At 31.9% G+C, this 22,218-nt stretch overlaps 9 protein-coding genes and 1 pseudogene across 9 annotated transcripts; 9 read left to right on the top strand and 1 right to left on the bottom strand.

Annotated features, from left to right (window-relative positions):
• Positions 1–1,054: 1,054 nt before the first annotated feature.
• Positions 1,055–2,266, top strand: ILV5 (ketol-acid reductoisomerase; the record flags this gene model as incomplete). The annotated part of the gene is made up of 1 exon (XM_001646008.1): positions 1,055–2,266. One exon carries the CDS (start codon positions 1,055–1,057, stop codon positions 2,264–2,266), a length of 1,212 nt encoding a protein of 403 aa, XP_001646058.1.
• Positions 2,267–7,355: 5,089 nt separating this feature from the next.
• RME1 (Rme1p) lies at positions 7,356–8,711 on the top strand (the record flags this gene model as incomplete). Its single annotated transcript, XM_001646007.1, has 1 exon — positions 7,356–8,711. One exon carries the CDS (start codon positions 7,356–7,358, stop codon positions 8,709–8,711), a length of 1,356 nt encoding a protein of 451 aa, XP_001646057.1.
• Positions 8,712–9,584: 873 nt separating this feature from the next.
• Kpol_543p28 (uncharacterized protein) lies at positions 9,585–10,472 on the top strand (the record flags this gene model as incomplete). Its single annotated transcript, XM_001646006.1, has 1 exon — positions 9,585–10,472. One exon carries the CDS (start codon positions 9,585–9,587, stop codon positions 10,470–10,472), a length of 888 nt encoding a protein of 295 aa, XP_001646056.1.
• A 392-nt stretch (positions 10,473–10,864) lies between these two features.
• Positions 10,865–11,461, top strand: SEC72 (Sec63 complex subunit SEC72; the record flags this gene model as incomplete). Its single annotated transcript, XM_001646005.1, has 1 exon — positions 10,865–11,461. One exon carries the CDS (start codon positions 10,865–10,867, stop codon positions 11,459–11,461), a length of 597 nt encoding a protein of 198 aa, XP_001646055.1.
• A 957-nt stretch (positions 11,462–12,418) lies between these two features.
• Kpol_543p26pseudo lies at positions 12,419–13,631 on the top strand (annotated as a pseudogene).
• A 1,270-nt stretch (positions 13,632–14,901) lies between these two features.
• COQ11 (ubiquinone biosynthesis protein COQ11) lies at positions 14,902–15,741 on the top strand (the record flags this gene model as incomplete). Its single annotated transcript, XM_001646004.1, has 1 exon — positions 14,902–15,741. One exon carries the CDS (start codon positions 14,902–14,904, stop codon positions 15,739–15,741), a length of 840 nt encoding a protein of 279 aa, XP_001646054.1.
• Positions 15,742–16,257: 516 nt separating this feature from the next.
• On the top strand, positions 16,258–17,625 carry MEC3 (Mec3p; the record flags this gene model as incomplete). The annotated part of the gene is made up of 1 exon (XM_001646003.1): positions 16,258–17,625. The coding sequence occupies one exon, from the start codon at positions 16,258–16,260 to the stop codon at positions 17,623–17,625; it is 1,368 nt and encodes a 455-aa protein (XP_001646053.1).
• Positions 17,626–17,762: 137 nt separating this feature from the next.
• SER1 (O-phospho-L-serine:2-oxoglutarate transaminase) lies at positions 17,763–18,953 on the bottom strand (the record flags this gene model as incomplete). The annotated part of the gene is made up of 1 exon (XM_001646002.1): positions 17,763–18,953. The coding sequence occupies one exon, from the start codon at positions 18,951–18,953 to the stop codon at positions 17,763–17,765; it is 1,191 nt and encodes a 396-aa protein (XP_001646052.1).
• A 1,217-nt stretch (positions 18,954–20,170) lies between these two features.
• RPS30A (40S ribosomal protein eS30) lies at positions 20,171–20,829 on the top strand (the record flags this gene model as incomplete). The annotated part of the gene is made up of 2 exons (XM_001646001.1): positions 20,171–20,173; positions 20,641–20,829. 2 exons carry the CDS (start codon positions 20,171–20,173, stop codon positions 20,827–20,829), a joined length of 192 nt encoding a protein of 63 aa, XP_001646051.1.
• A 151-nt stretch (positions 20,830–20,980) lies between these two features.
• On the top strand, positions 20,981–22,216 carry Kpol_543p21 (uncharacterized protein; the record flags this gene model as incomplete). Its single annotated transcript, XM_001646000.1, has 1 exon — positions 20,981–22,216. The coding sequence occupies one exon, from the start codon at positions 20,981–20,983 to the stop codon at positions 22,214–22,216; it is 1,236 nt and encodes a 411-aa protein (XP_001646050.1).
• Between the last annotated feature and the right edge of the window lie 2 nt (positions 22,217–22,218).

Genomic DNA, 22,218 nt, shown 5'->3' with positions numbered 1-22,218 from the left:
AGACAGACAGACAGACATCGATCAACTTCTTCCCCTGTACCACACACGCAGAATACACTAGCAGATAATTGAACTGCAAATAAATATATTCAATTGATAAGTGGCTGACTCATTTAAATGAACAAGTTTCCTTTTCTATACTTTGATATGAAACTAACTGTGAAGCACAGGCACAAGCACAGGCACAAGCACAAGCACTAAATCTGACTCCTAGCTATCATTTTACTTTACTTACCCTCCCTGCCACTCTCCCTTCCCATAATTTCTATACCACCACCAGACCTTATTCCAGTAATAGGATAGTTACCCGGATATGCCAACGTAATCAGATAACGTTTCTGTCTCCCTCTCCGAACAAACCACAACAGCTGGTCGTAAGAAACATCCAAAACCGCATGATGATGACAACAACTTCTACCACCAATTGATTGATTGCGCTTTCTATCTCTCTCTCGACATGAAAATTTTCACTCTCTCCTTTTCTCATATGATATGATGAATTTGGATAACAAACAGTACCGTCCTATCCTAATACTAATACACTACCCATACCCATCTCATAGCATATTCTCACTCTGGCTCTACCAACCCGCATCAGACTATCTGGTATCCATCTAGTCAACTTTATAATCCAATTCGATCTAATCCCTCTATCTTCCTATTCCTGTTCAAACGACCTCTCTCATAATTACTCACCTCTCTCCTAAAATTTTCATCTCTTACTCTTACTCTTTTACTCATTTAGAGATATCCTTTTGATATAAAAAAAAGTACTAAATTCTGGAAAAAATAAATTTAAAAACTTTTCCTTCTCTCTCTCTACTCATCAACTTCACTATATCTCTCCTTACTGTTGTTGAAATTTGAAACCTATTCTCTATAATAAATAACAATTATAGTCAATTCTATTCCTATTCTCTTCTCTCTATAATAGAAAAGAAAAAAAAAATATACCAGTTTAAGAAAACTCAATTTTCTTATACCTTCAACATCATAGTTAATTCAAACACATTCACATACTCACACATTCACAACTTTTTCCCCCTATTTCACAATGTTGAGAACTCAAACTGCTAGATTGATCTGTAACTCTCGTGTTATCACTTCAAAGAGAACCATGGCCTTGGCTGCTCGTTCTTTAAACAATGGTTTAAGAACCAATGCTTCCTCTTTCCAAGCCCAAAAGAAATTGCTAACTCCAATGATCACTACTCGTGGTTTGAAACAAATCAATTTCGGTGGTTCTGTAGAAACTGTCTACGAAAGAGCTGACTGGCCAAAGGAAAAGTTATTAGACTATTTCAAAAATGATACTTTTGCTTTGATCGGTTACGGTTCTCAAGGTTACGGTCAAGGTCTAAACTTAAGAGACAACGGTTTAAACGTCATCATCGGTGTTAGAAAAAACGGTGCCTCTTGGAAAGCTGCCATTGAAGACGGTTGGGTCCCAGGTGAAAACTTGTTCGAAGTCGAAGAAGCTGTCAAACAAGGTACTTATGTGATGAACTTATTGTCAGATGCTGCTCAATCAGAAACTTGGACTGCTTTGAAGCCTTTGCTAACTAAAGAAAAGACTTTGTACTTCTCTCACGGTTTCTCCCCTGTCTTCAACGACTTGACTCATGTCGAACCTCCAAAGGATATCGATGTCATCTTGGTTGCTCCAAAGGGTTCCGGTAGAACCGTCAGATCTCTTTTCAAGGAAGGTCGTGGTATTAACTCTTCTTACGCTGTTTGGAATGATGTCTCTGGTAAGGCTCATGAAAAGGCTCAAGCTTTAGCCGTTGCCATTGGTTCTGGTTACGTTTACCAAACTACTTTCGAAAAGGAAGTCGTTTCTGATTTATACGGTGAAAGAGGTTGTTTAATGGGTGGTATCCATGGTATGTTCTTGGCTCAATACGAAGTCTTGAGAGAAAATGGTCACTCCCCATCTGAAGCTTTCAACGAAACTGTCGAAGAAGCTACTCAATCTCTATATCCTTTAATCGGTAAATACGGTATGGATTACATGTACGATGCTTGTTCTACTACCGCCAGAAGAGGTGCTTTGGATTGGTACCCAATCTTTAAGGATGCCTTGAAACCTGTTTTCGAAGACTTATACGAATCTACCAAGAACGGTTCAGAAACTAAGAGATCATTGGAATTCAACTCTCAACCTGATTACAGAGAAAAATTAGAATCTGAATTACAAACTATCAGAAACATGGAAATCTGGAGGGTTGGTAAGGAAGTTAGAAAGCTAAGACCAGAAAACCAATAAACAAGAAAAATTGATATTATTATAACTAAATCAAATGAAATGCAATTGTCACTTCTATAAATAGTTCTGGGAACTTGATATTTAGTGATTGGATATGATCTTGTTTTAGTATTTTTTATTGGTCGTTTTTGTTTTTGTTTCTGTTTTTATCTTAACACTACAGTTTTCTCTATTTTGTACATTACTATATGAGTATTCTGCTTAACGATGTCAATTGAATTGACTAAAATGCATATTCAAATCAAGTACACACATTTAAATGATGTGTATGTCTGGTAATTGTTTAATACCCCCCCACATCCTGTTATAAATTATTTTTTTTACTGAATTTGGAACTAGAATACTTGTTGTCAAATATCATTGGATTTGGTTCATGGTTTTGACTTCAATGTTACTAGATCTAAAGAGGGGGAATAATAAAGTAAAAATGTTGTACATATAATTATATTATTTTTTTATTTAGACATGCCATGAGTTTTTAACGAATAAACCTTTATGTCACGGTTCTTACAACCAAATCTATATTTCAATAATTTAATAATTTTATTTTATTAATTAAATGCTTTAAACACCTGATTCTTGTTTCACTTTTAATTATAGGCAAAGATAAAGTTGATCTTATTATTACGTTGCTTTTAATTACTATTTGCTTACTTCTAGGGGCGTTCTTCCAATAGAATTTCTTAGATCAAAAATTCAAGGAATAATAGCTAAGCATTCAGACAAGAAATAAGATAAAATACCCCCATTGATGATATAAGTTTCCTATTTTCAAAGCCCTTATGCAACAAAATGTTCAGATTAGATAAAAATGTTAATCTCATTATCTTTCGTTCTGCATCAATTATTTCCTAACCTCATTATTTCTTTCTTATTGGATGTACATCATGAAATAAGAATTTGTATGAAATAGGAACCTCCCCACCCTCAGTCAAGTTTTTAATATTAATGATTAACTTTTAGATTTTTGAGGTATAGATGATCTAGTTATCTCAATACCACTAAGTAAATAATATTGTAATTAGAAGAATTTTACACTGCTTATAATTTCTAATTCAAGAAAGAAACAAAATGACAACATATTTTATTGTTTACCCCATTCCTGGCTGCAGCTTAGAGTGGTCACTGATTCAATTAATTAATTCTTGCACCATTACTTTTAAAAGTTCTATGTCCCCCCTTCTGGGCAAAGAAGTTCGGATCCTAGAATAACCGAACACTTTAGTTTTAGAAGAGGTTCAGATACCTTTCAATTGCATACAGGGTATAACAATTAAACCTTGCTAGCTGAATATATGATCTGTTACTTTTATTTTACTTTTTTTCCAACCTTGCTGTAAAAAAAAACATGGTGTAAAAATTAACATGGTGTAAAAATTAACATGATGTAAAACATAACATGATGTAGAAATTAACACGAACAGCCAGAGCTGAGGATGCTCTAGAATAATAAAAACGATAGATCGGATAAGAAGAAACGAAAAAGGATACAGAACAAGAGGAATTATTGTTAGATCAAAAAGGAGGGGTTGAACTTCATTCAATGGATACGGTTCATTCATAAATCGCTTCACTATATCAATTTTACACCGAGGTATCAGTTGTTAATACTTCGTAAACCTCAGTCAGACATTAGGATGTTCAACTCGGTTTTCTTTTCTCCAAGAGTGAAAGGAAGTTTTAGATTCAAGACAAAAACGAAACAATAGCTAAAAATGATAATTATTTATCAACGACCAAACAAAGGTCAAAAACAAACAATTGAAGTTGAATTTGTAGTAATTAAAATAAGCAAACCTCAATAACACTCCAAAAGACTCCAAAAAAAATATGTACAAGTGAGAATTTTGCAATTTTCCCTAGCCATTCCTTAACACCCCCTCCCCCTCTCCCTTTTAATCTTGAGGTTCCGTGAAACATTGATAGTATTTTCTTTTAACTAGTATTATTGTTGCAGTTTGTCTGACCTTGTTTCGCTTTAAATGTTGTAGTTGTATTATCAATGGCTAGTATTTCTTTTTTTTTTTTAAATAAAACAGGTCTTGCACTTTCCTCAATCTATTCCATATGCTATGTTAAACAAAATCAAATTTATCAAATATGCAACACAATAGTTGCTGCATTGAAATAATCCGTCTACCCGTGTCCCCCCTCTCTCTCTCTCAACTATTTCCATATATCTCGTTCTTTTTCTACTTTACTTTGTTTCAACTGTCGTAATTTTTCTCTATATCCTGAATTTCAAGTTTCTATAGGCTTTCTGACTTTACTTCTACCTGAAAAAGGGCTACCTGCTGGACATACGTCTAAACCACTGATCAATCCTTAAAACTTGTTCGTACATATCCATACATCATCAAACTTTGAGAGGTCACTAAACCTTTGGTTCTCCCGTCAATGTTGCTATAGCTTTTTACAACCTTCAAAAGCTTCTTGGCCTGGTTGCCTAATTCGTAGGAGTAAGTACAGTCATCTCTTAGTTGTCTCGAAAAGAAACATAAAATTACATATAGTGACAACAAGATGTGAGACGGTATTGTACTTGAATTCATCCTAAATAGCCTAAATAATTTTTTTTTATTTTGGAGGTTTGATTTTAGTTTTAGTTTTAGTTTTAGTTTTAGTTTTAGTTTTAGTTTTAGTTTTAGCTTTCGCACTGGTTTTCGTTATACTTTCTCTGGTTTCTTCTTCTAATATTTTTTACTATCGCCATCATGTTAAAAACTACATCACATCACGTATTGATTTAGAAGTGGTGGAAGTTCTAACAGTTGGTTGGTATTTCTTTTTGCTTTCCCAGTATCTTCTTGGTCAGATAAGCCATGCTGCATTAGTTAAAGAATATCTATGTTTATGATTCCAATGTTTGACTGTAACTTTTAGTCGTAGAATGAAGTTGAACTACGATTGATTTAGTAACGTAGGTTTAGAATATTCAAATGTTTCTCCATCTCTGTGGGTAAAAGAGACAACCAAACACTACATAGTTTTTGGTTTTAGATTTTTTCTGGTCTTTTTAATTCATTTCTTTCTATTCTTAAAATTAATAGTTTTGCTATCATCATCAGTAACAATAACGGTAGTTCGTTACTCATACATCTTTTATTCTTTTAATTCTTTCACCAGTAAAAGAGTGAGAGAGACAGGCTTATAAGTGCAGAGGTATAGTTAATCTGTTATTGATGTTGTTGTTGTTGCAGTTGTTGCAGTTGTTGTCGTTATTGTTGTCGTCGTTGTTATTGTTATCATCGTTGTCGTTGCTGCTGCTGTTTATCCTGCTACTGCTGCATACTTTTGTTACTCAATGACTGTCTTCCCTTCCTCTCTCTTGTAAAATTTTACATTATGTTTTCTTTTTCTTCTTATTTCGAACATTAATTTTATTTAATTAATGTTATTGCTATTGGTATTTTGAATTTATCTCACTCCCTCTACAAGGGTTCTTCAGGAATCAGGGAGAAACATACATTTTGTAATAAAATTTATTATTAAAGTGAAAAGTGAAATATAGTAATCAACCTAACAAAGAGCTGAGCTTATGTTGAATTCCCACGTTCGGAAACACACCTAGAAATAGCTTTCTTACCAACCAACAGTGGTACTACCACAAGTATTTCTATGCAACCCCAAGATTACAACAACCATTGTAAGGTCTTAATCCCAATGAATCTTCTTTCTCTTAATTTAGTTTATGTATGTATGTAAGTATATGTGTACCATATGTAGTTGGTAATGCTACCTAGGAAGTTATTTCAATCAACAAACATATTGAATTTCTATGTGTCTAATGCAGTAATCCACTCGAATTTCAATGTTCTGTTCTATTCTGTCTCTTAAATTTATTGTTATTAAGCAATCAGGCAGTCAGTCATCTTAAAGATTACCAAGAACGAGTGTTACTAAACTTATTATTCTCAAAGAAATTAAAGCAGTAATAATCAAATAATATAATATAATTTAATTTAATTTAATTTAATTGTTTTAATTTGATATTATCAGTAGTAACCAACCTCTTTTCTCACTTCCTCTCTCTTCTCTTCACCATCTTGTTAACTTTTGTTATTTTCTATTCACATTTCTGCGTCGTTATCAAGCCATGTAATTATGTACATCAATGGGAAGTAAATTCTATATGTTATTATTTACAAGAATCATAATGTGGTTTCCCTTTCTATAAAAACTAATTGAAATTATGACTAGATGAAATATACATATATATATATATATATATATAATATCTTGGTTATGGTAACCAACTTTCTTAATTAACAATCGAACATTTTTTAGTCTTGTTCGTGTATTCGTTATTCTTTGCGTTGCTTCGAAGGGAATAAAGATAAAACCCATATCGTATTTAATCCCTTTTTCGATTTGTACCTTTCCTTTGTCTTCTTAACAGAGCTTTAAGGTACTTAACTCAGTATATTTTTTTAAATAGACATAAATATATACAGAGTATTGTTAAAGGCACTAGTATATTTCATTTGCTAATTATAAAGTACTAATATTAGAATAGAGTCAGCACATTTTGATCTAATCAGCAAGTCTACCGATCTATTTGTTTGTATCCGTACTAGCGTGAGTGTGCTCTAATTTTATTTTGTATATATACTATATCTTATACATTGATTTTAAATTGCCTATAGAACATTTAAAACAAAAATCATAGTACAATAGAACCTTCGAAAGAATACATTTTAACAGGAACATCTAGAAAGACAAACGCCTCTGTCAGTGTATTGTGTGTAGTAAAAATAAAAATAATTATAATAATAATAACATTATTAAAAAAATATAAACCAGTTTTCAATTAATTAGCTAATCGGTTGAAAATATATACCACTTTATTTAATTCTTTTGGCTAGAAATATCTTTAATATCAAACCTCAAAGTATCAGAAGCTATTATCAAGCTTTAAAATTTTGTTATCGTTTCAATAAGATTAATATATTAATTTAAACCACAAAAATTGTTTTAGTTTTGGACCCTCTGTCATTTTTAAAAAAGATTGTTAGAGGAAAACTGTATCGACCAACTTATTATAAATATAAATCAATTTAATTTAAATATTAAACTCAAAAAGAACACAATGAATCAAACGCCTCAAGAACCAGATTTCCCTTTGAATCCTTTGGTTCACTCTACTAAAATACATGAAGCACCATTTTTTCAAGATCAATTTAATGCCATGAAACAAGTTGATCCTATCCATAGTAACAACAATTATCCCAGTTATCCTAACAACGGTATGGGTAATACTGGCAATAGTAACATTGCTTATGGTAACATAAATAATGGTAACATATATATGAGTAAGGTAAGGACCGGAAGAGAGATGGAGATACCAAAGGAATATCCTTTTGATTTAGAATATGTCATGAAACAAGAAGACTATGTAAATAGATTGATGGGGCCCGGTATGATATCTCCAAAGGAATTAGATGGCCAACCTCAAATCTCACAGCAAGGTCAACATCAACCTCAACAACAAATGCATCAACACTTCCAACAACAGCCACAACAGCAACAGCAACAGCAACAGCAACAGCAACAACAACAAACTAATTTTATGTCGCAGCCAACTGTCCTACCTCAACCAATGACAATGCCATTTCAACATTCAATTCTTCCATTTCCTACTAGTAGACCTGGTACTGGAAATAACAGTCCATTAACGACAATGCCAATTGGTGTGTCAAACAACTACCATTTAAATAATGATAGAAATTTCCTTCACAGCAATAATAACAGTAACTTGAGTGTAAACTCTCAAATGAGCAAAGTTACCAATATGAATGGATTGAGTAATCTCAATAGTAACATTAGCATGAATTCTTTAACTGCATTAAATAACATGAACAGTAATCTCACCCCAATACCAAACTTTGGACAACCAAGTACGCCAATGAAAGTTCCATTGCTACAACAATTATACATGGACGAAGAATTGATGGAGCATATAAGCAAAAAGCAAAAAAGAGGATATTATAAATGTACACATTGTCCATCTACATATCCAAATGTATTTGAATATGCAAAGCATATGGATCAATATAATATCACAAGAGCTTATAAATGTCCATTTAAATTGTGTCCTTGGAAAATTTTAGGTCTCCCTCGTAGATCAGATTTAAGAAGACATTGTGCCATTCAACATAAGGATGAACTTCCAAATAAATTAAAGGAAGAGTTGAACCTGAACGATGAAATGTATCCTGTTCTTCACTGTCCCTCCGAATATTGTGACAAAGTGTTTATCAGGAGGGATTCTTATAACAGACATGTGAGTATAGTACATGAAAAGAAAAGTTCAAGATTCAATAAGAGATTGGTTCAAATTCTAGCAGACTGTCCAAAGTTTGACAACGATAAGGACAGAATAAGTTATGTTAATTTGAAAATGAGAAACTTTAAGAAAAAATCTAATTCAATCAAAAAAGACTAGTCTAATCATATTGCTTCCTACTTGATTGCAACTGACGCCAATACTTTCCTGATAATATATAAATATTAATACTAAAATAATAACAAAAGGTTGTAATCTAGCGGGCATGGAGGCATATAGGAACTATTTTTAATTCATCATCATTATTATTTTTTATCTTTACTATGACAGATTTCCTAAATTTTCATCCCCCTTGATGGGGGTTATACAAGATTATTTTGATTTTGTATAGAAAGTGTTCCAAGATTCTGTAATATTTTATTTTATTTGCTTATTTACTGGACAATATTAATATAATAATTTTTTCATCAAATAATGTTTATAGTTTTGTATCAAATAGCCAGGCTATTATATTTTTAATATAAAACAGTTTATTTATTTTTATTTTTATTTTTGTTCTTCTGTAAGTAAGGGAAAGTGACTGCAAAATGTGGTCTGCATTTGACATAGGCTTAAATTATATAGTCTTCTAATATATATTCCTATCATTACATTTTTGATTTATACTTGCTAAGTGACAAATTGTACAACATACCCAATTTACTGTCATTAATAGAGATAGTCCGGGTAACATCGGTAAAATCGAAATCCTATGCTTAATAGAGACAATACCGTCTATTACCAAAAAAGGTAAAATCTTCAAACTCTTCTTATTTAAATAATATCAAATATGAAGACCAATGAACCCTTGATCCTGATTGGATTTATATTCGGAATGCATCCGATTGTGATTTGATTCAATTTATTACTTTAGAGCAACTATACAAGTTATTGGGATCATTAATTTTCACATTTTTTGTTTGATTTAAGGCAACAATTGAACGTTGGATTTGTATATTAGCTTTGCTTGGGGCTGAAAAGAATATTGATGCCATGGTTGACAATTATAGTTTACAAGGTAAACGTTTTGATAAGATCGAAGATGCATTGAGATATGTTAATGAACAACTGTCCTTGAAAGGGTATTACACCAATGGCAGTGATTTGAATTCTAAGAAGATCGAGCTCAATGGAGAAATTGATGATAAAAAACTAGTTATCAATACCTTAAGTAGGCTTTTAAATGAGATAAATAATAAAAATAAATTATTATCTGAGACTGCTCAAGAAAATAGGTTAATAAAACAAAAATTAAACACAGTTGCTAAACAAAAAGAAGCAAATGATAAAGAATTAATTAAATTGCATCTTCCAACTCAAAAAAAAGTTACTAAACCAACAGTTCCGACTCAACAAGTTACTAGTGCAAATTTTAACAATAATTCCAATAATTCTAATGTTAACAACATGTTAACAAAAACGTATAAAGTCAAATTGAATAAGTTGCAATCTACTATTGATGAATTAAGAAATAAATTATCTACGAATAGCCTACGAAGGAGTGGTAATGATGATCTCGATTTGACATGGGGAACCAACTCAAATATTTCAATAGATGAACATGATATTTTAGAACCAGAGATGATTACTCCAGACAAGTTTTTAGAATCATCTGGTGTGTTAAGGAAATATAACGAATTAGTAAACCTACGATTGAATTTAATCGATTTTATATCGATGGTAAATAAAATAACATATTCCAAAAATGTATTAAACTTAGAAACATTTGAAATATCAGGGTTTATAGATCAAAGTTCAGATTCAAAAGATACCATTGAATCCAAAAACTTTAACCCAGACATAACTAAAAATGATCCTGAAATTTACGAATTGGTAACAGATTATTACGAAATTCTAAGATTATCGAATAAATCCATATAGAATACTATACAATTCAATTCAATAGAATAAAGTAGATACTTAAATAAAATCAAATGCATCAATCATATAACTAATTAATCATTCTTATATTGTAGTCAGACTCTTGTTATATCATGTGAACAAATTTTTTATAATTTGTCACGAATGCTCTTCTGTTGTTAGGAACGTAATGCGAGTGAACATAATTGATTAAAAGTTGTCAAGTCTAGTCTCTCTTAAAGTTAAAAGTACAAGATTACTCTGAGTAATATATTACAATAAGTTGAATTGTGGAACTGTTAATATTGCTATAAAGACAATTCCTGTTCTGTACCTACTTCTATTAGAGATATTCCAACTAGGAGCCCAAACAACCTGAGAAGGATAAAAAATTATATACACATATACAAAGAATGACTACTGAATTATCATATAATGGAAATTCTAAGCAATTATCTATTGAAATAGATAAAAAATATGAATTAACAGATGCTAGAAGTATTAATGTTAATCAAATTAATAAATTGACTACCGCTATTATTGGAGAGTCTAATCCAAACTTTACACCAAAACCAAATGACAATTTATCTAAGATGATTAGAAATATGTTTGAAACTGGTATTAAAAATATGAAACAAAATAAAATGCAAGAAGCTTTGAAGAACTTAACTTTGGCAATTGAAATGTCTCAAAGAAAAAGAGCACCATACGAAGCATTTCAAATTCAGTTACAAGACGTCCAATTCATGTTACGTCAAAAGATCGATTTGGAATTGATTCTAGGTAAAAATTTAGAGGCATTACAAGATTTGGAAATGCTATTGAATACAGGTTTGTTAGATCCGGAAATCTTCTTAAGAAAGACTGATGCATACTTAAAATTGAAACAATACAACCTGGCTCGTGTTGATTGTGAAAGAGGTTTAAGCTTGTTCCCAACTAACCCAAAATTAAAGGTCATGTTAAATGAATGTAATAGACGTTTGGCAGAATACAATGGTGACATTTAGATAATGCCACATATATGCATAATCCAGTGTAAAACAAAAAAAGAAAGAAAGAAATAGTAATATCATTAAAGAATAAGAGATTGATAACGGGCACCTTCTTAGACTTTATCCCACTTCTATATTATAAAAATGAAATATTTGGTATATCCTCAAAATTATGAAGGAACTTATCTGTATAATAAATAACTGATATATAACTTACAACTAATGATAAATTGCAGTATTTAGACTTTATTAAAAATTTCATTTCAGTGAACCGTTTCCACCTCAATTAAATACTAGTCAAATTTATTTCATATAGGGTAAAACTAATTGCTTATGGTTGAAAACTTTAGTGAAAGAAAAAATAGAAGTAGTGCTAACACAAATACAAGTAAAAGAATCTATTTAAAAGGCTTTTTAGTTTGTTTAATTCCATCAAAGCAGCCTTATAGCAAATACAAACTCTTTGACTATTTTTATGATGTATATTTCCTTCAAGACAAAAGGGAGATATATTATTCAGTTGATAAATATCTAATCAGTAGATAAAATATGTATTAAAGGCTAAAAATAAAACAATCCGATTATCCAAACGTTAATTGTAGTTGAGATTTGTCCTTTAAATAGGTCTGGCTTTACTGTCATCTTTCATTAATATCAAGACTATTACCCTCACCAAATTGGATGCCCTTCCTCTCGCTACCAAATGTTAAATATACCAGATAACACACACTATGAAAATTTTTTTTTCTTCTGTAAAGTAAAAGTTCTGTCGATGAGAAGAAACAGTAACTTATTTAATGGATTAAAACCAACAAGACACATATAATCTAATTCAACTTTGCACGAAGTTAGTATTTCTAATTGAAGCTTGTATTTCAGTTACATAGCCACTGAACCAAGATTTATTCAATTGACAAGTGAAGGGTTGTTGTTCTGTGAATTGAATATTAGTAGTATAATATAATAAAGGTAATGTCAGGCTCAACAAATTCGGCTGTAGTTTTAAGTTCTACATCTAGTGCTCTAAACAGTGTATCTCCAGAGATTAATGTCACTATTGACACCTTTATTTCACGTTTAAAGAGAAGACAGATTACTGGTGCCTACACAATTGCATTAGAGGCATTACAAATTTTGAAAAGGTTTATCTCTGTTGCCCGTTGGAATAACGTTACAGATTTGATTGAACAGATAAGAGATTTAGGTAGCAGGCTTGAGAAGGCCCAACCTACTGCATTCACATGTGGTAATGTTATAAGAAGAATTCTAGCGGTATTGAGGGATGAATACGAAGAAGACCTCCGTGAAAATTCAGATGATTTATGTAAGAATTATGTTGCTACATCATCTACAGTTGCAAGAGCCTAGAATTTCTTCTATGTTCATTTTTTTTCAAAAACCCAGAGATTCCTAATCAGAAAAAGTTTTTAATAAGAACAATAGTGGCAATGTTCGTGGTAATAAATCCAAAACCGATTATCGTCAAAGTAGCTATTCAAGGTATCAAAGACTTAGTTGATGAAATCACTAATATCGACGATGGGTATCCAACAGATTGCCATCGATTTTAATTCATGATAATGAAATTTTGTTGACGCCGACACCAGAATCTAAAACTGTTTTAAAGTTCTTGATTAAAGCCCGTGAACGTAACAACAGAAAGTTTTCTGTACTAGTAACAGAAGGTTTCCCTAACAATACTACTCGTGCTCACGAATTTGCCAAAAAATTATCCCAACATAACATTGAAACTACAATTATTCCAGATTCTGCAGTATTCGCATTAATGTCACGTGTTGGTAAAGTAATTGTTGGTACTGAAGCAGTTTTTGTGAATGGTGGTATGAACACATCGACAGCTGGTGTTTCATCGGTATGTGAGTGTGCACATGAGTTCAAAACCCCAGTTTTTGCAGTAGCAGGTCTTTATAAATTATCTCCATTATACCCATTTAATGTTGAAAAATTCAAACAATATGGTGGTTCACAAAGAGTATTACCTAGAATGGATCCAAGTCATAGATTAGACACTATGAATCCAATTACATCCTATGTTCCACCGGAAAACATTGATATTTACATTACTAACATTGGTGGGTTTGCACCAAGTTTCATATATAGAGTTGCTTGGGATAACTATAAGCAGACAGATGTTCAACTAGAGCCACAAGAAGGCGAGAACTAATAGCAGTATTAAATAGACAAGAAACAAGACAAACTCTGATAGCGGTGGAAAAAGAAAGAAATCGAGATCTCATATAAATAATTGCATCATTTCATGAAATAATATAATAGACGTATTTTTGAATAAAAAAAAAAGAAGAAGAATATAAAAAATAATCAAATAATTACATTAGCAATGTTTGCCCTTTGCCTCGCTCGATTTTAATCATCCAATATTAGAATCTTGAGCTGGATGTCTATGTTTTTTGAGATATACCAATTTCGAAAAAAATTAGATATGGGCTATAAGAAACCACAATTAGACTTCTTTGAGTACGAAGGTATCGATGAATCTATTCATCTCGATGGTACCCTACTTTGTAATTAGAAGCTCTAACATCATGACATGACTTGGACCTGTGTCAGTTCTTGTATCAATCCTTGTATTAATTCTTGTATCAACAGTATCCATCTATGTATTTCTTTGACCTGTAACGTAACAATAAACAAATTGGCTTGAGGTAGTTGTAGAATAGGCACATGACATCACGTGCCGTAGATAAACTTTATGAACAATGTCTGTCTGTGTTTGTTTGTGTGTGTGAATCTTTCTTGGATCAGGCAGGTACCCTTATTTCTTTCATTTTTAAAATTGCCACTGTTTAAATCCGTATATCACGTGACTGCACATAAACAACTGGTTACCCTCCTCTACCATTGGCCCCGCCGTCCCCTGGGTGCTCTGTCCCCTGTCCCCTCGTCGTCTCAGCGAAGATTCACACCTAACGAAATACGACGATTGTCGATGAGGACGATGATCAGGAATTGGCCCAATATGGAACATCCATCATAATAGATACACATACACATACACATACACACACTGGATTTGACTAGAATTGAATGGAATGGAATAGTATATAAAGGGTAAAGGATTACAACACCATTGTCATTTTCTGAAAGGTACTTTTGTTGTCTTTGGAACTCTTTTCAAGTTTTGTATTCTGTGGTCATTGCAAAAATCTGGAAAAGGGACTGATACAGAGAGAACATACACACTCACAATCAAAGGTTATTCTATTCAAACAATTAATTGTAGAAGTTTTCTTAATTGATAAATTAATTGTGCGTATATATTCGTATAATTGTATTTACATTCACTTTCATATCTATATATATCTAGTTATCTAGTTATCTACATATATTCATATATATATATATATACAGATATATATTGTTCTGAATTACAATTGATTGGGTAGAATTTGTTTTCATAAATAGAATATACAAAAATGTACAACAAATTGTTGGTTTTCGGTGGTAATGGGTTTCTAGGTAAAAGAATTTGCCAAGAAGCTGTTACTAGAGGTTTTCAAGTTACCTCTGTATCAAGATCAGGTATTGCTCCTGAAGCTCCTACTCCAAGTGATTCTCACTGGATTAGGGAAGTCAAATGGGAAAGTTGCGATATTTTTAAACCTGATTCATATTATCATTTACTATCAGAGAATCCAAATATCGTTCACTCTGTAGGTATCTTATTCGAAAATGATATCTACAAAAAAATTATAAGAGGCTCTTTCTCTGAATTTTTAAAGTATTTGCAGAATCATAAACCTTCATTGGATAAAAACCCATTGATCGATCGTGATCCAAATATGACTTATGAAATGGTTAACAAAAAAAGTGCTCTAATTTTGGCAGACGCATTCTCTGAAATTCTACAAAAACAACACAGTGGTAGATTGCTAAATGAAAAGGCATCTCCTACTTTTACTTACATCTCCGCTGATCGTGGGTTCCCATTGGTTCCTGATGCCTACATAAATTCAAAAAGAGATACTGAATCTGAATTGAAAAACTATAATGATGTCTTTAGAAGTATCATTATGAGACCAGGTTTCATGTATGATGAATATTCTAACAATGCCGACCCTAGTTATTTGATTAGAAGAGGTATCGAAGCTATGAATTGTGCTAACCACGTAGTATTCAATAATAAATTCGATTTCATCAACAATCAAGTCAGACCTGCCGTTTCAGCTCAACAAGTAAGTAAATCGGTTATGGATCACATAGTTGACAAGAATTACAACGGTGTCGTCAGTTTAGAAGAAATTACTAAGAATTGATGATGCTCATCCAAATAAAAAGTAAATTTATCTTTTCAAAAAGTTAAATTAATGTCCATTACTATTCTTCAAATATTGCATTTTGTTTTCTCCCCTTTCCACTCCCCCATTTTAATAGAATTCTATTAGATATATCACCAAATTGGCTTCCATTTTGTATTTTTAAACTCATATTCTCAGTTGCTGCCAATTAATATCTATCCATTTAATAAAAGTATCCTCATATAATGTTTTATAATGCTTCAATAATATATATTCTAGCTCATGAGCTCATCCCAATTCCTACCACCTCATCTCTTCTCATCTCAACTTAAAGGTTATATCTTATCTAACATTACTTCCTTGGCTCATCGATTCACTGTCGCCAAATATTTACTACCGCCCTCTTTAAATAATAAATATCAAATTTAATCATATTAAAGATACAACGTTTGATATAAGAATAGTTGATGAACTGGTAGGGAAAATGAAGCCTCTATCTTCTCGGATCTATCTATAACTCATATCAGTTGTTTGATGAGGTTGAAAGTAGTGGTTGCTGGTTATGATTCCCCAGTTGATTATAAATTGTTGAAAACCACCATCGCTACAGTTGGTTCCTTAAGAGAAAGGTCAATTTTAAGATTTATTGATCAAAGGTTAATTGTTATATCTTCACCAAAATCTTATGCTATAAATAGAGGGAATAATATATTAACTGCTGATGCTGGTCAAATGTGGTGTTCTATACCTAAAGATGCTTTCCAATTATATTCTGTAGAATCTGCGAGAGAACAGAATTGTATAACTATGGAGTACAATTGCAGTTCTTTATTAAGTGCTTTCAAGAGGTATGATAAGGCAATGAGTCAAGGGTCGGTCTCTGATATGACAATTAAACTTGAAGCTATGCCTCAATGGAATAAAACTTCTGCTAATGATCAAAATTCAGGAAATTCTTCAGGTGGAAGGCAATTTATCCATGCACTAAAGGTAACTTTTGAAGAGACAGTTCATATAAACGGTGCAGTCAGTGAGATAGTGAATAATACAGTAAATACAAATAACAAAAATGGTAGTAAAGGAGATTATACAACTAATTTTGTAATGTCAGGAAGTAATAAAGTAATAAGACATTCTTTTCAAGTTCCAATCTGTTTACTCCATAAGGGACAGGATGCAAAACTTCAGGAGCCAGTAATAAATAATTCAAAACTTGTAATGTATAAGTTGCCATCTATATCGGAAGAATTTGGGAATGCATTCTACAGTTTTATTAAAAGAATAGAAAGATACAGCTCTGTGACAAATGTGCGATTGAGAGGCAAACATAAAAAGGAATCTACTGATGAGAATAAAAATGCAGAATTTAATTTATTAATTACAGAAGATGACTGGAATGTCAATCTTAGTTGGAATGGCCCACTTGAAATCATAGATGATAGCAAAGAAGATGAAGAAGATGAGAACAATAGAGATACTGTGAATTCAATCTCTGACACTATTAGAAGTACCAATCAAGTGATAGAAAATAGTATGCAAATAGAAAATAGTATGACTATAGAAAATACGATTGATCAAGATGTTAGCTTAGAAAGAAATAACGGGTATATACGAACAAACAATGCATTGGGAGATGTCATGACAATGGTCGAGAAGGCAGAACAAGAAAATTCATCGATCCATGAAGTTATAATTAAGGTTAAAGACTGGAAAGTATGTGGTAAATTATATTCAGTTTTTGAAGATGTCATATTATCCATTTCTCATGATGAATCTTGTATCTTTTATTGTTCATTAGATAGAGATGGGTATGATGACTATGAGGCTGAAGCTGAGGAAGGTTACGAAGGTAAAGAGCGAGGACAGATCATATATTATATGGCACGATCAAGACCCTTATGAGATAAGTAAAATCCAGGAAGAATATCTGCTTTATAAAAATATAGATGGAATGATATTCCAATAATTGTATCTATTGAATTATTATATAATAAAGGAAATGATGAAACTAAATATTTATAGTGTTCGATTTCAATTAATTAAGCATTTTTTTCAGCGAAATCTTTTATAAACTTTGATAAGTTCTCTACAGCTTCTATGGATAATGCGTTATAGATAGATGCTCTGAAACCACCAACTGATCTGTGACCTTTCAAACCAGTTAATTTTAAAGCTGAAGCTTCTTCTAAAAATTTACTATCCAGTTCAGGATTTTTCAAAGTGAAAACTACATTCATCTTCGATCTGCAATTTTTATCAACTGGCAAGTTATAAAAATCTGGGTGAGAATCTAAAGCAGAATATAAGGAAGCTGACTTTTGTTCATTCTCCCTTTGTTGAGCTGGCACACCACCTTTCTCAAGCAAATGTTGGAAAACTAAATCCATTACATGTAAAGTGAAAATAGGTATAGTATTATAAGCTGAATTATTTTTGACGATAGTTGGGTAATGAGTAGCAATTGGTGTTATTGGGATTCCGAATTCAAACAATTGATCATCGGAAACTTTTGAGATATTGTGTAAGATTGATTTTTTAATAATATAAACGGTTAATCCAGCTAAACCAATATTTTTTTGGGCACCTGCCATAATTACACCATATTGAGAAACGTCAATTTCTCTCGATAATATATCACTGGATAAATCAGCGACTACCTCTATATCATCTTGATTTTGTAAACATTCTGGTAAAGAATTCCATTCGACACCATGAACAGTTTCATTTTCACAAAAATATATGTATGAGAACTTATGTCCTTTTATTTTATCCTCCCATAATGACTCATCTGGGATAGAACCGTATTTGCCATTTTTATCTGAATCCTTTGAATTGAATATAATTTTTGAAGGTATATGTAATCTCTCAGCTTCTTCAAAGGCCTTTTGTGACCAACTACCAGTGACCAAATAACCAGCTGGTGCGATTTCACCAGTTTTACCCAAATAAGCAGTTTCCAAGTTTGTTGCAATTGAAGAGAAGCCGGTAGTACCACCACCTTGGATGAAGAAGATGTCATGAGTATCTGGGATGTTCATCAATTGACGTAAATGTAATTTAGCATCATCTATAACTTTTGTAGCTTCTTTAGAACGATGAGAAATTTCACCAATACCCAAACCTATTTCATTAAAATTGACTAAATCTTTAGCAGCTTGCTGTAAAACTTTTGTTGGTAATTGAGCTGGACCAGCACCGAAATGTTGTGGTTCTTCTCTGTCTAATGGCATTGCTTTCTATGTTATTTTAATAATACTATGTAATTGAGTGAAGAAGGAAATAGAAGTGTAGGCACTGATTTATAGATATTTGATGATAAGTGAATACGTGTGTATTTAAATCAACTAGGCAGTCAATCAATTATAATAAGAAGAAAGATAACAGTTTAATTTTTAAAGTTATAAATATAAATAATGACAAATGGAATCAAACAAGTTAACATTAAAAGCATATTGCTTTATATATATGAGTTTGTACAGAGTCAAGTTAATAAAACGATTATTGCTCATAATTGGGATAATTTGGGTTTAATTTTTCGATGACCTTAATTTTTCATCTGGTCAAAGTTGATGATGGGATGTATTAATTTTTGCTCGTATGGACATGGAAAGTGTTGTCACGTGTTACTATCCTAACAAGTAGATCACATGATGAGAAGTTAAATTTGAATTTTCCTCTTCTTCCAGTTTCTCTTTATTGGGAGACGAAAACACACGCACACACACGTGACAAATAAACAGAAGAATGTGAAAATAAGAATTAGAAATTGTGTATCATGTGACCATCAGCATGTGAAATAAAGACCACTTGACGTGACTGCATACACCCGTGCATCCAGAAACGTTAACTTGTCAAGCATCCGGACACCTTCCCAACGCGCGTGCGTGAAAGACGTTTGTCACATCACACTCTTTCTCTCACACACAAAAACACACAAATATGGATTGTGCTTTTTGTGCTTTTTTTCGCTTGATTCCTCCAATGCATCTCGTCACGCGACAAACCGACGCAAACTTTTTATGGCTGTTCTCCATTGCGTCTCTTGCGTGTAGCATAATTTTTCACTTTGACAAAATTTCACCAATGCTCTCTTTGCTCTAACAACAGCACAGAAGTGGCCCCATAGTATCCACCAAATCATCAAATCAATCTCGATTACTTTGCTGCCAAACGTACTCGAGATGAAATATTGTATTCTTCTTTGCTTTGCTTTGCCTTAGCTGACAACTCACTATCTTCTAATTGTAAACTACAACTTACATCTCTTTAGTCTATGCAATACACTACTGTATGTATCATCTACCCTATCCTATTCTATTCCTGGACTTGTATTTATTAAAACTTATTTAAATATATATGAATATATATAAATGTATAAGTTATCTAAATTTTACTATTAAAGGATACCCCCATATACACACAAAACAGACATCGATCTTATTGCAACATGGTATGTACTACTACTACAACAACAACAACGTTATTTGAATACGCAAGACACTGAATTATGATATTATTTGGAATTAGATAACTATTTTTCGAAATAGACCAAAAGCTCAACTGGAAACACCACCATGTCCAACGCATTTTTATTCTATTAGCTGATATTTCATTGCATTGCAATGCCTAGCCTAGTTTTGGTCCACTGGAAAGCTACTATAACTTATTAATTACTTTAAATTGGACAAAGTGCTGTGATAATATGGAAACAAGTGGAAACCCAGGATTAGATCAGAATCAGTCAAGGTATTGGCATGGATGTGACTAGTAAAAGCGTATATTAAATTAATTTACAATATCCCAAGTTCTTTTTTTTCTATTCTATGATTTCATAATAATAGCTAAAAATTGTTGAATCACATTTTTATGGTTCTTTTTTACTAACGAATGTATATGCAAATACATATTTAATTACAGGCTAAAGTCCACGGTTCCCTAGCTCGTGCTGGTAAAGTTAAATCTCAAACTCCAAAGGTTGAAAAATCTGAAAAGCCAAAGAAGCCAAAGGGTAGAGCTTACAAGAGATTATTGTACACCAGAAGATTCGTTAACGTTACTTTGACTAACGGTAAGAGAAAGATGAACCCATCTCCAAACCAATCCTAAGTCAATTTCATATAAAGTTATTATATATATATATCTTAGTTAAAAATGTTAAATTAATCATTTTTTATATTTAATTTCTTCATCTCACTAAAACAAACTATATCTCATATAGATGCTATTTATCTACAGTTCTAGCAACCTGTATTTCTGAATGTTCTTGAAACCTTTTTCGTTCGATTTCCAATTTACTTTTCATTTAAGAACGATATTGCTTCTGCTAAAGTCATCACCTCATCGCAAGTTTAATAGTGGGAAATTAAGCAAAATAAGGGCACCAATCATAGGAAGTATAATGTCAATCACAAGGGAGAATATAAGAGAATTGGTAGATAACATAGATTCTCAATTTGTTGAACCTTATTCTGAATCCAAACACCTAAGAGAAATATCTTCAACTACCTCATTACAAGATTCAACACCAATTTTAGAACTATCTAAATTGGCAAAAATAATTAAAGCTCATTCAACAAAAGTTGGTATCGTTTGTAATCCTGATAAATTCTATAAAGATTCAAACATCAATCCAATATTTAATGAACTAAAAAATTTTACAAACTCCATCTTTTATCTGTTATCATTATTGCCATTATTTTATTCAAATAAAGATGATTTATACACTGAAAAATTCTTACAATCCTTAGATGATCTCATATTAGGTTTACTTAACGGTGTATCTCTTTTATCAAATGAATTGAATTTAATGCTAGCCAATGATGAAGATGCCCAAACCAATTCAAAAGATAAAGAAGAAAGTGGTGATAGATTGGTATCCATTGGTATTATTTGGGCCTCTTGTGATAATTTAGATGCCTTGGCCAAAAAGGGCAGCTCAGGTTTACTATGTGAAAATATTCATAACAATATCGACCTTTTAAGTGATGTTTTAAATGATGTCAATGATTGGTTAGAAGAGCCAGAATTTGGTGGAGATGATATGATACTAGGTGATGACGATGATCTAGAAGAAAATATGGAAAATTTAACTATAACTAGCAAAACTGAAGATAGAAAATCATTGATATTAGAGCAAATGACACAATTCATGGAAGAATGGCAAAATAATATTAAATTAATAAAGTTATTATTATCATCATTTACAAAATCTATTTCACAGTCTTCAAAATCGAGTTATAAAGCAACTAATTTAAATAGTTTGGAAACGTTGCACTCTCAAGTCATTGAAAATGTTGATGAATTAATCTCTGATATCTTCATGTCAGATGAAACTTTCCAAAAATCAGATTTTGAAGAAAATATTCAAACTTTAAATAAAGTATTGAAAGATATGGTTAGTGTCATCAAAAAAATTAATAAAACTGACCCAAAGAAATCAAAATGGATAGAAGTTTGGGAACTAAAATATTTCGAAAATCAATCTAAAAACTGAAT

The sequence above is a fragment of the Vanderwaltozyma polyspora genome, genomic scaffold, assembly GCF_000150035.1.
Source record: "Vanderwaltozyma polyspora DSM 70294 KpolScaffold543 genomic scaffold, whole genome shotgun sequence".
In the NCBI taxonomy this organism is placed as follows: domain Eukaryota; kingdom Fungi; phylum Ascomycota; class Saccharomycetes; order Saccharomycetales; family Saccharomycetaceae; genus Vanderwaltozyma; species Vanderwaltozyma polyspora.
This window is presented reverse-complemented; position numbering and strand designations above follow the sequence as displayed.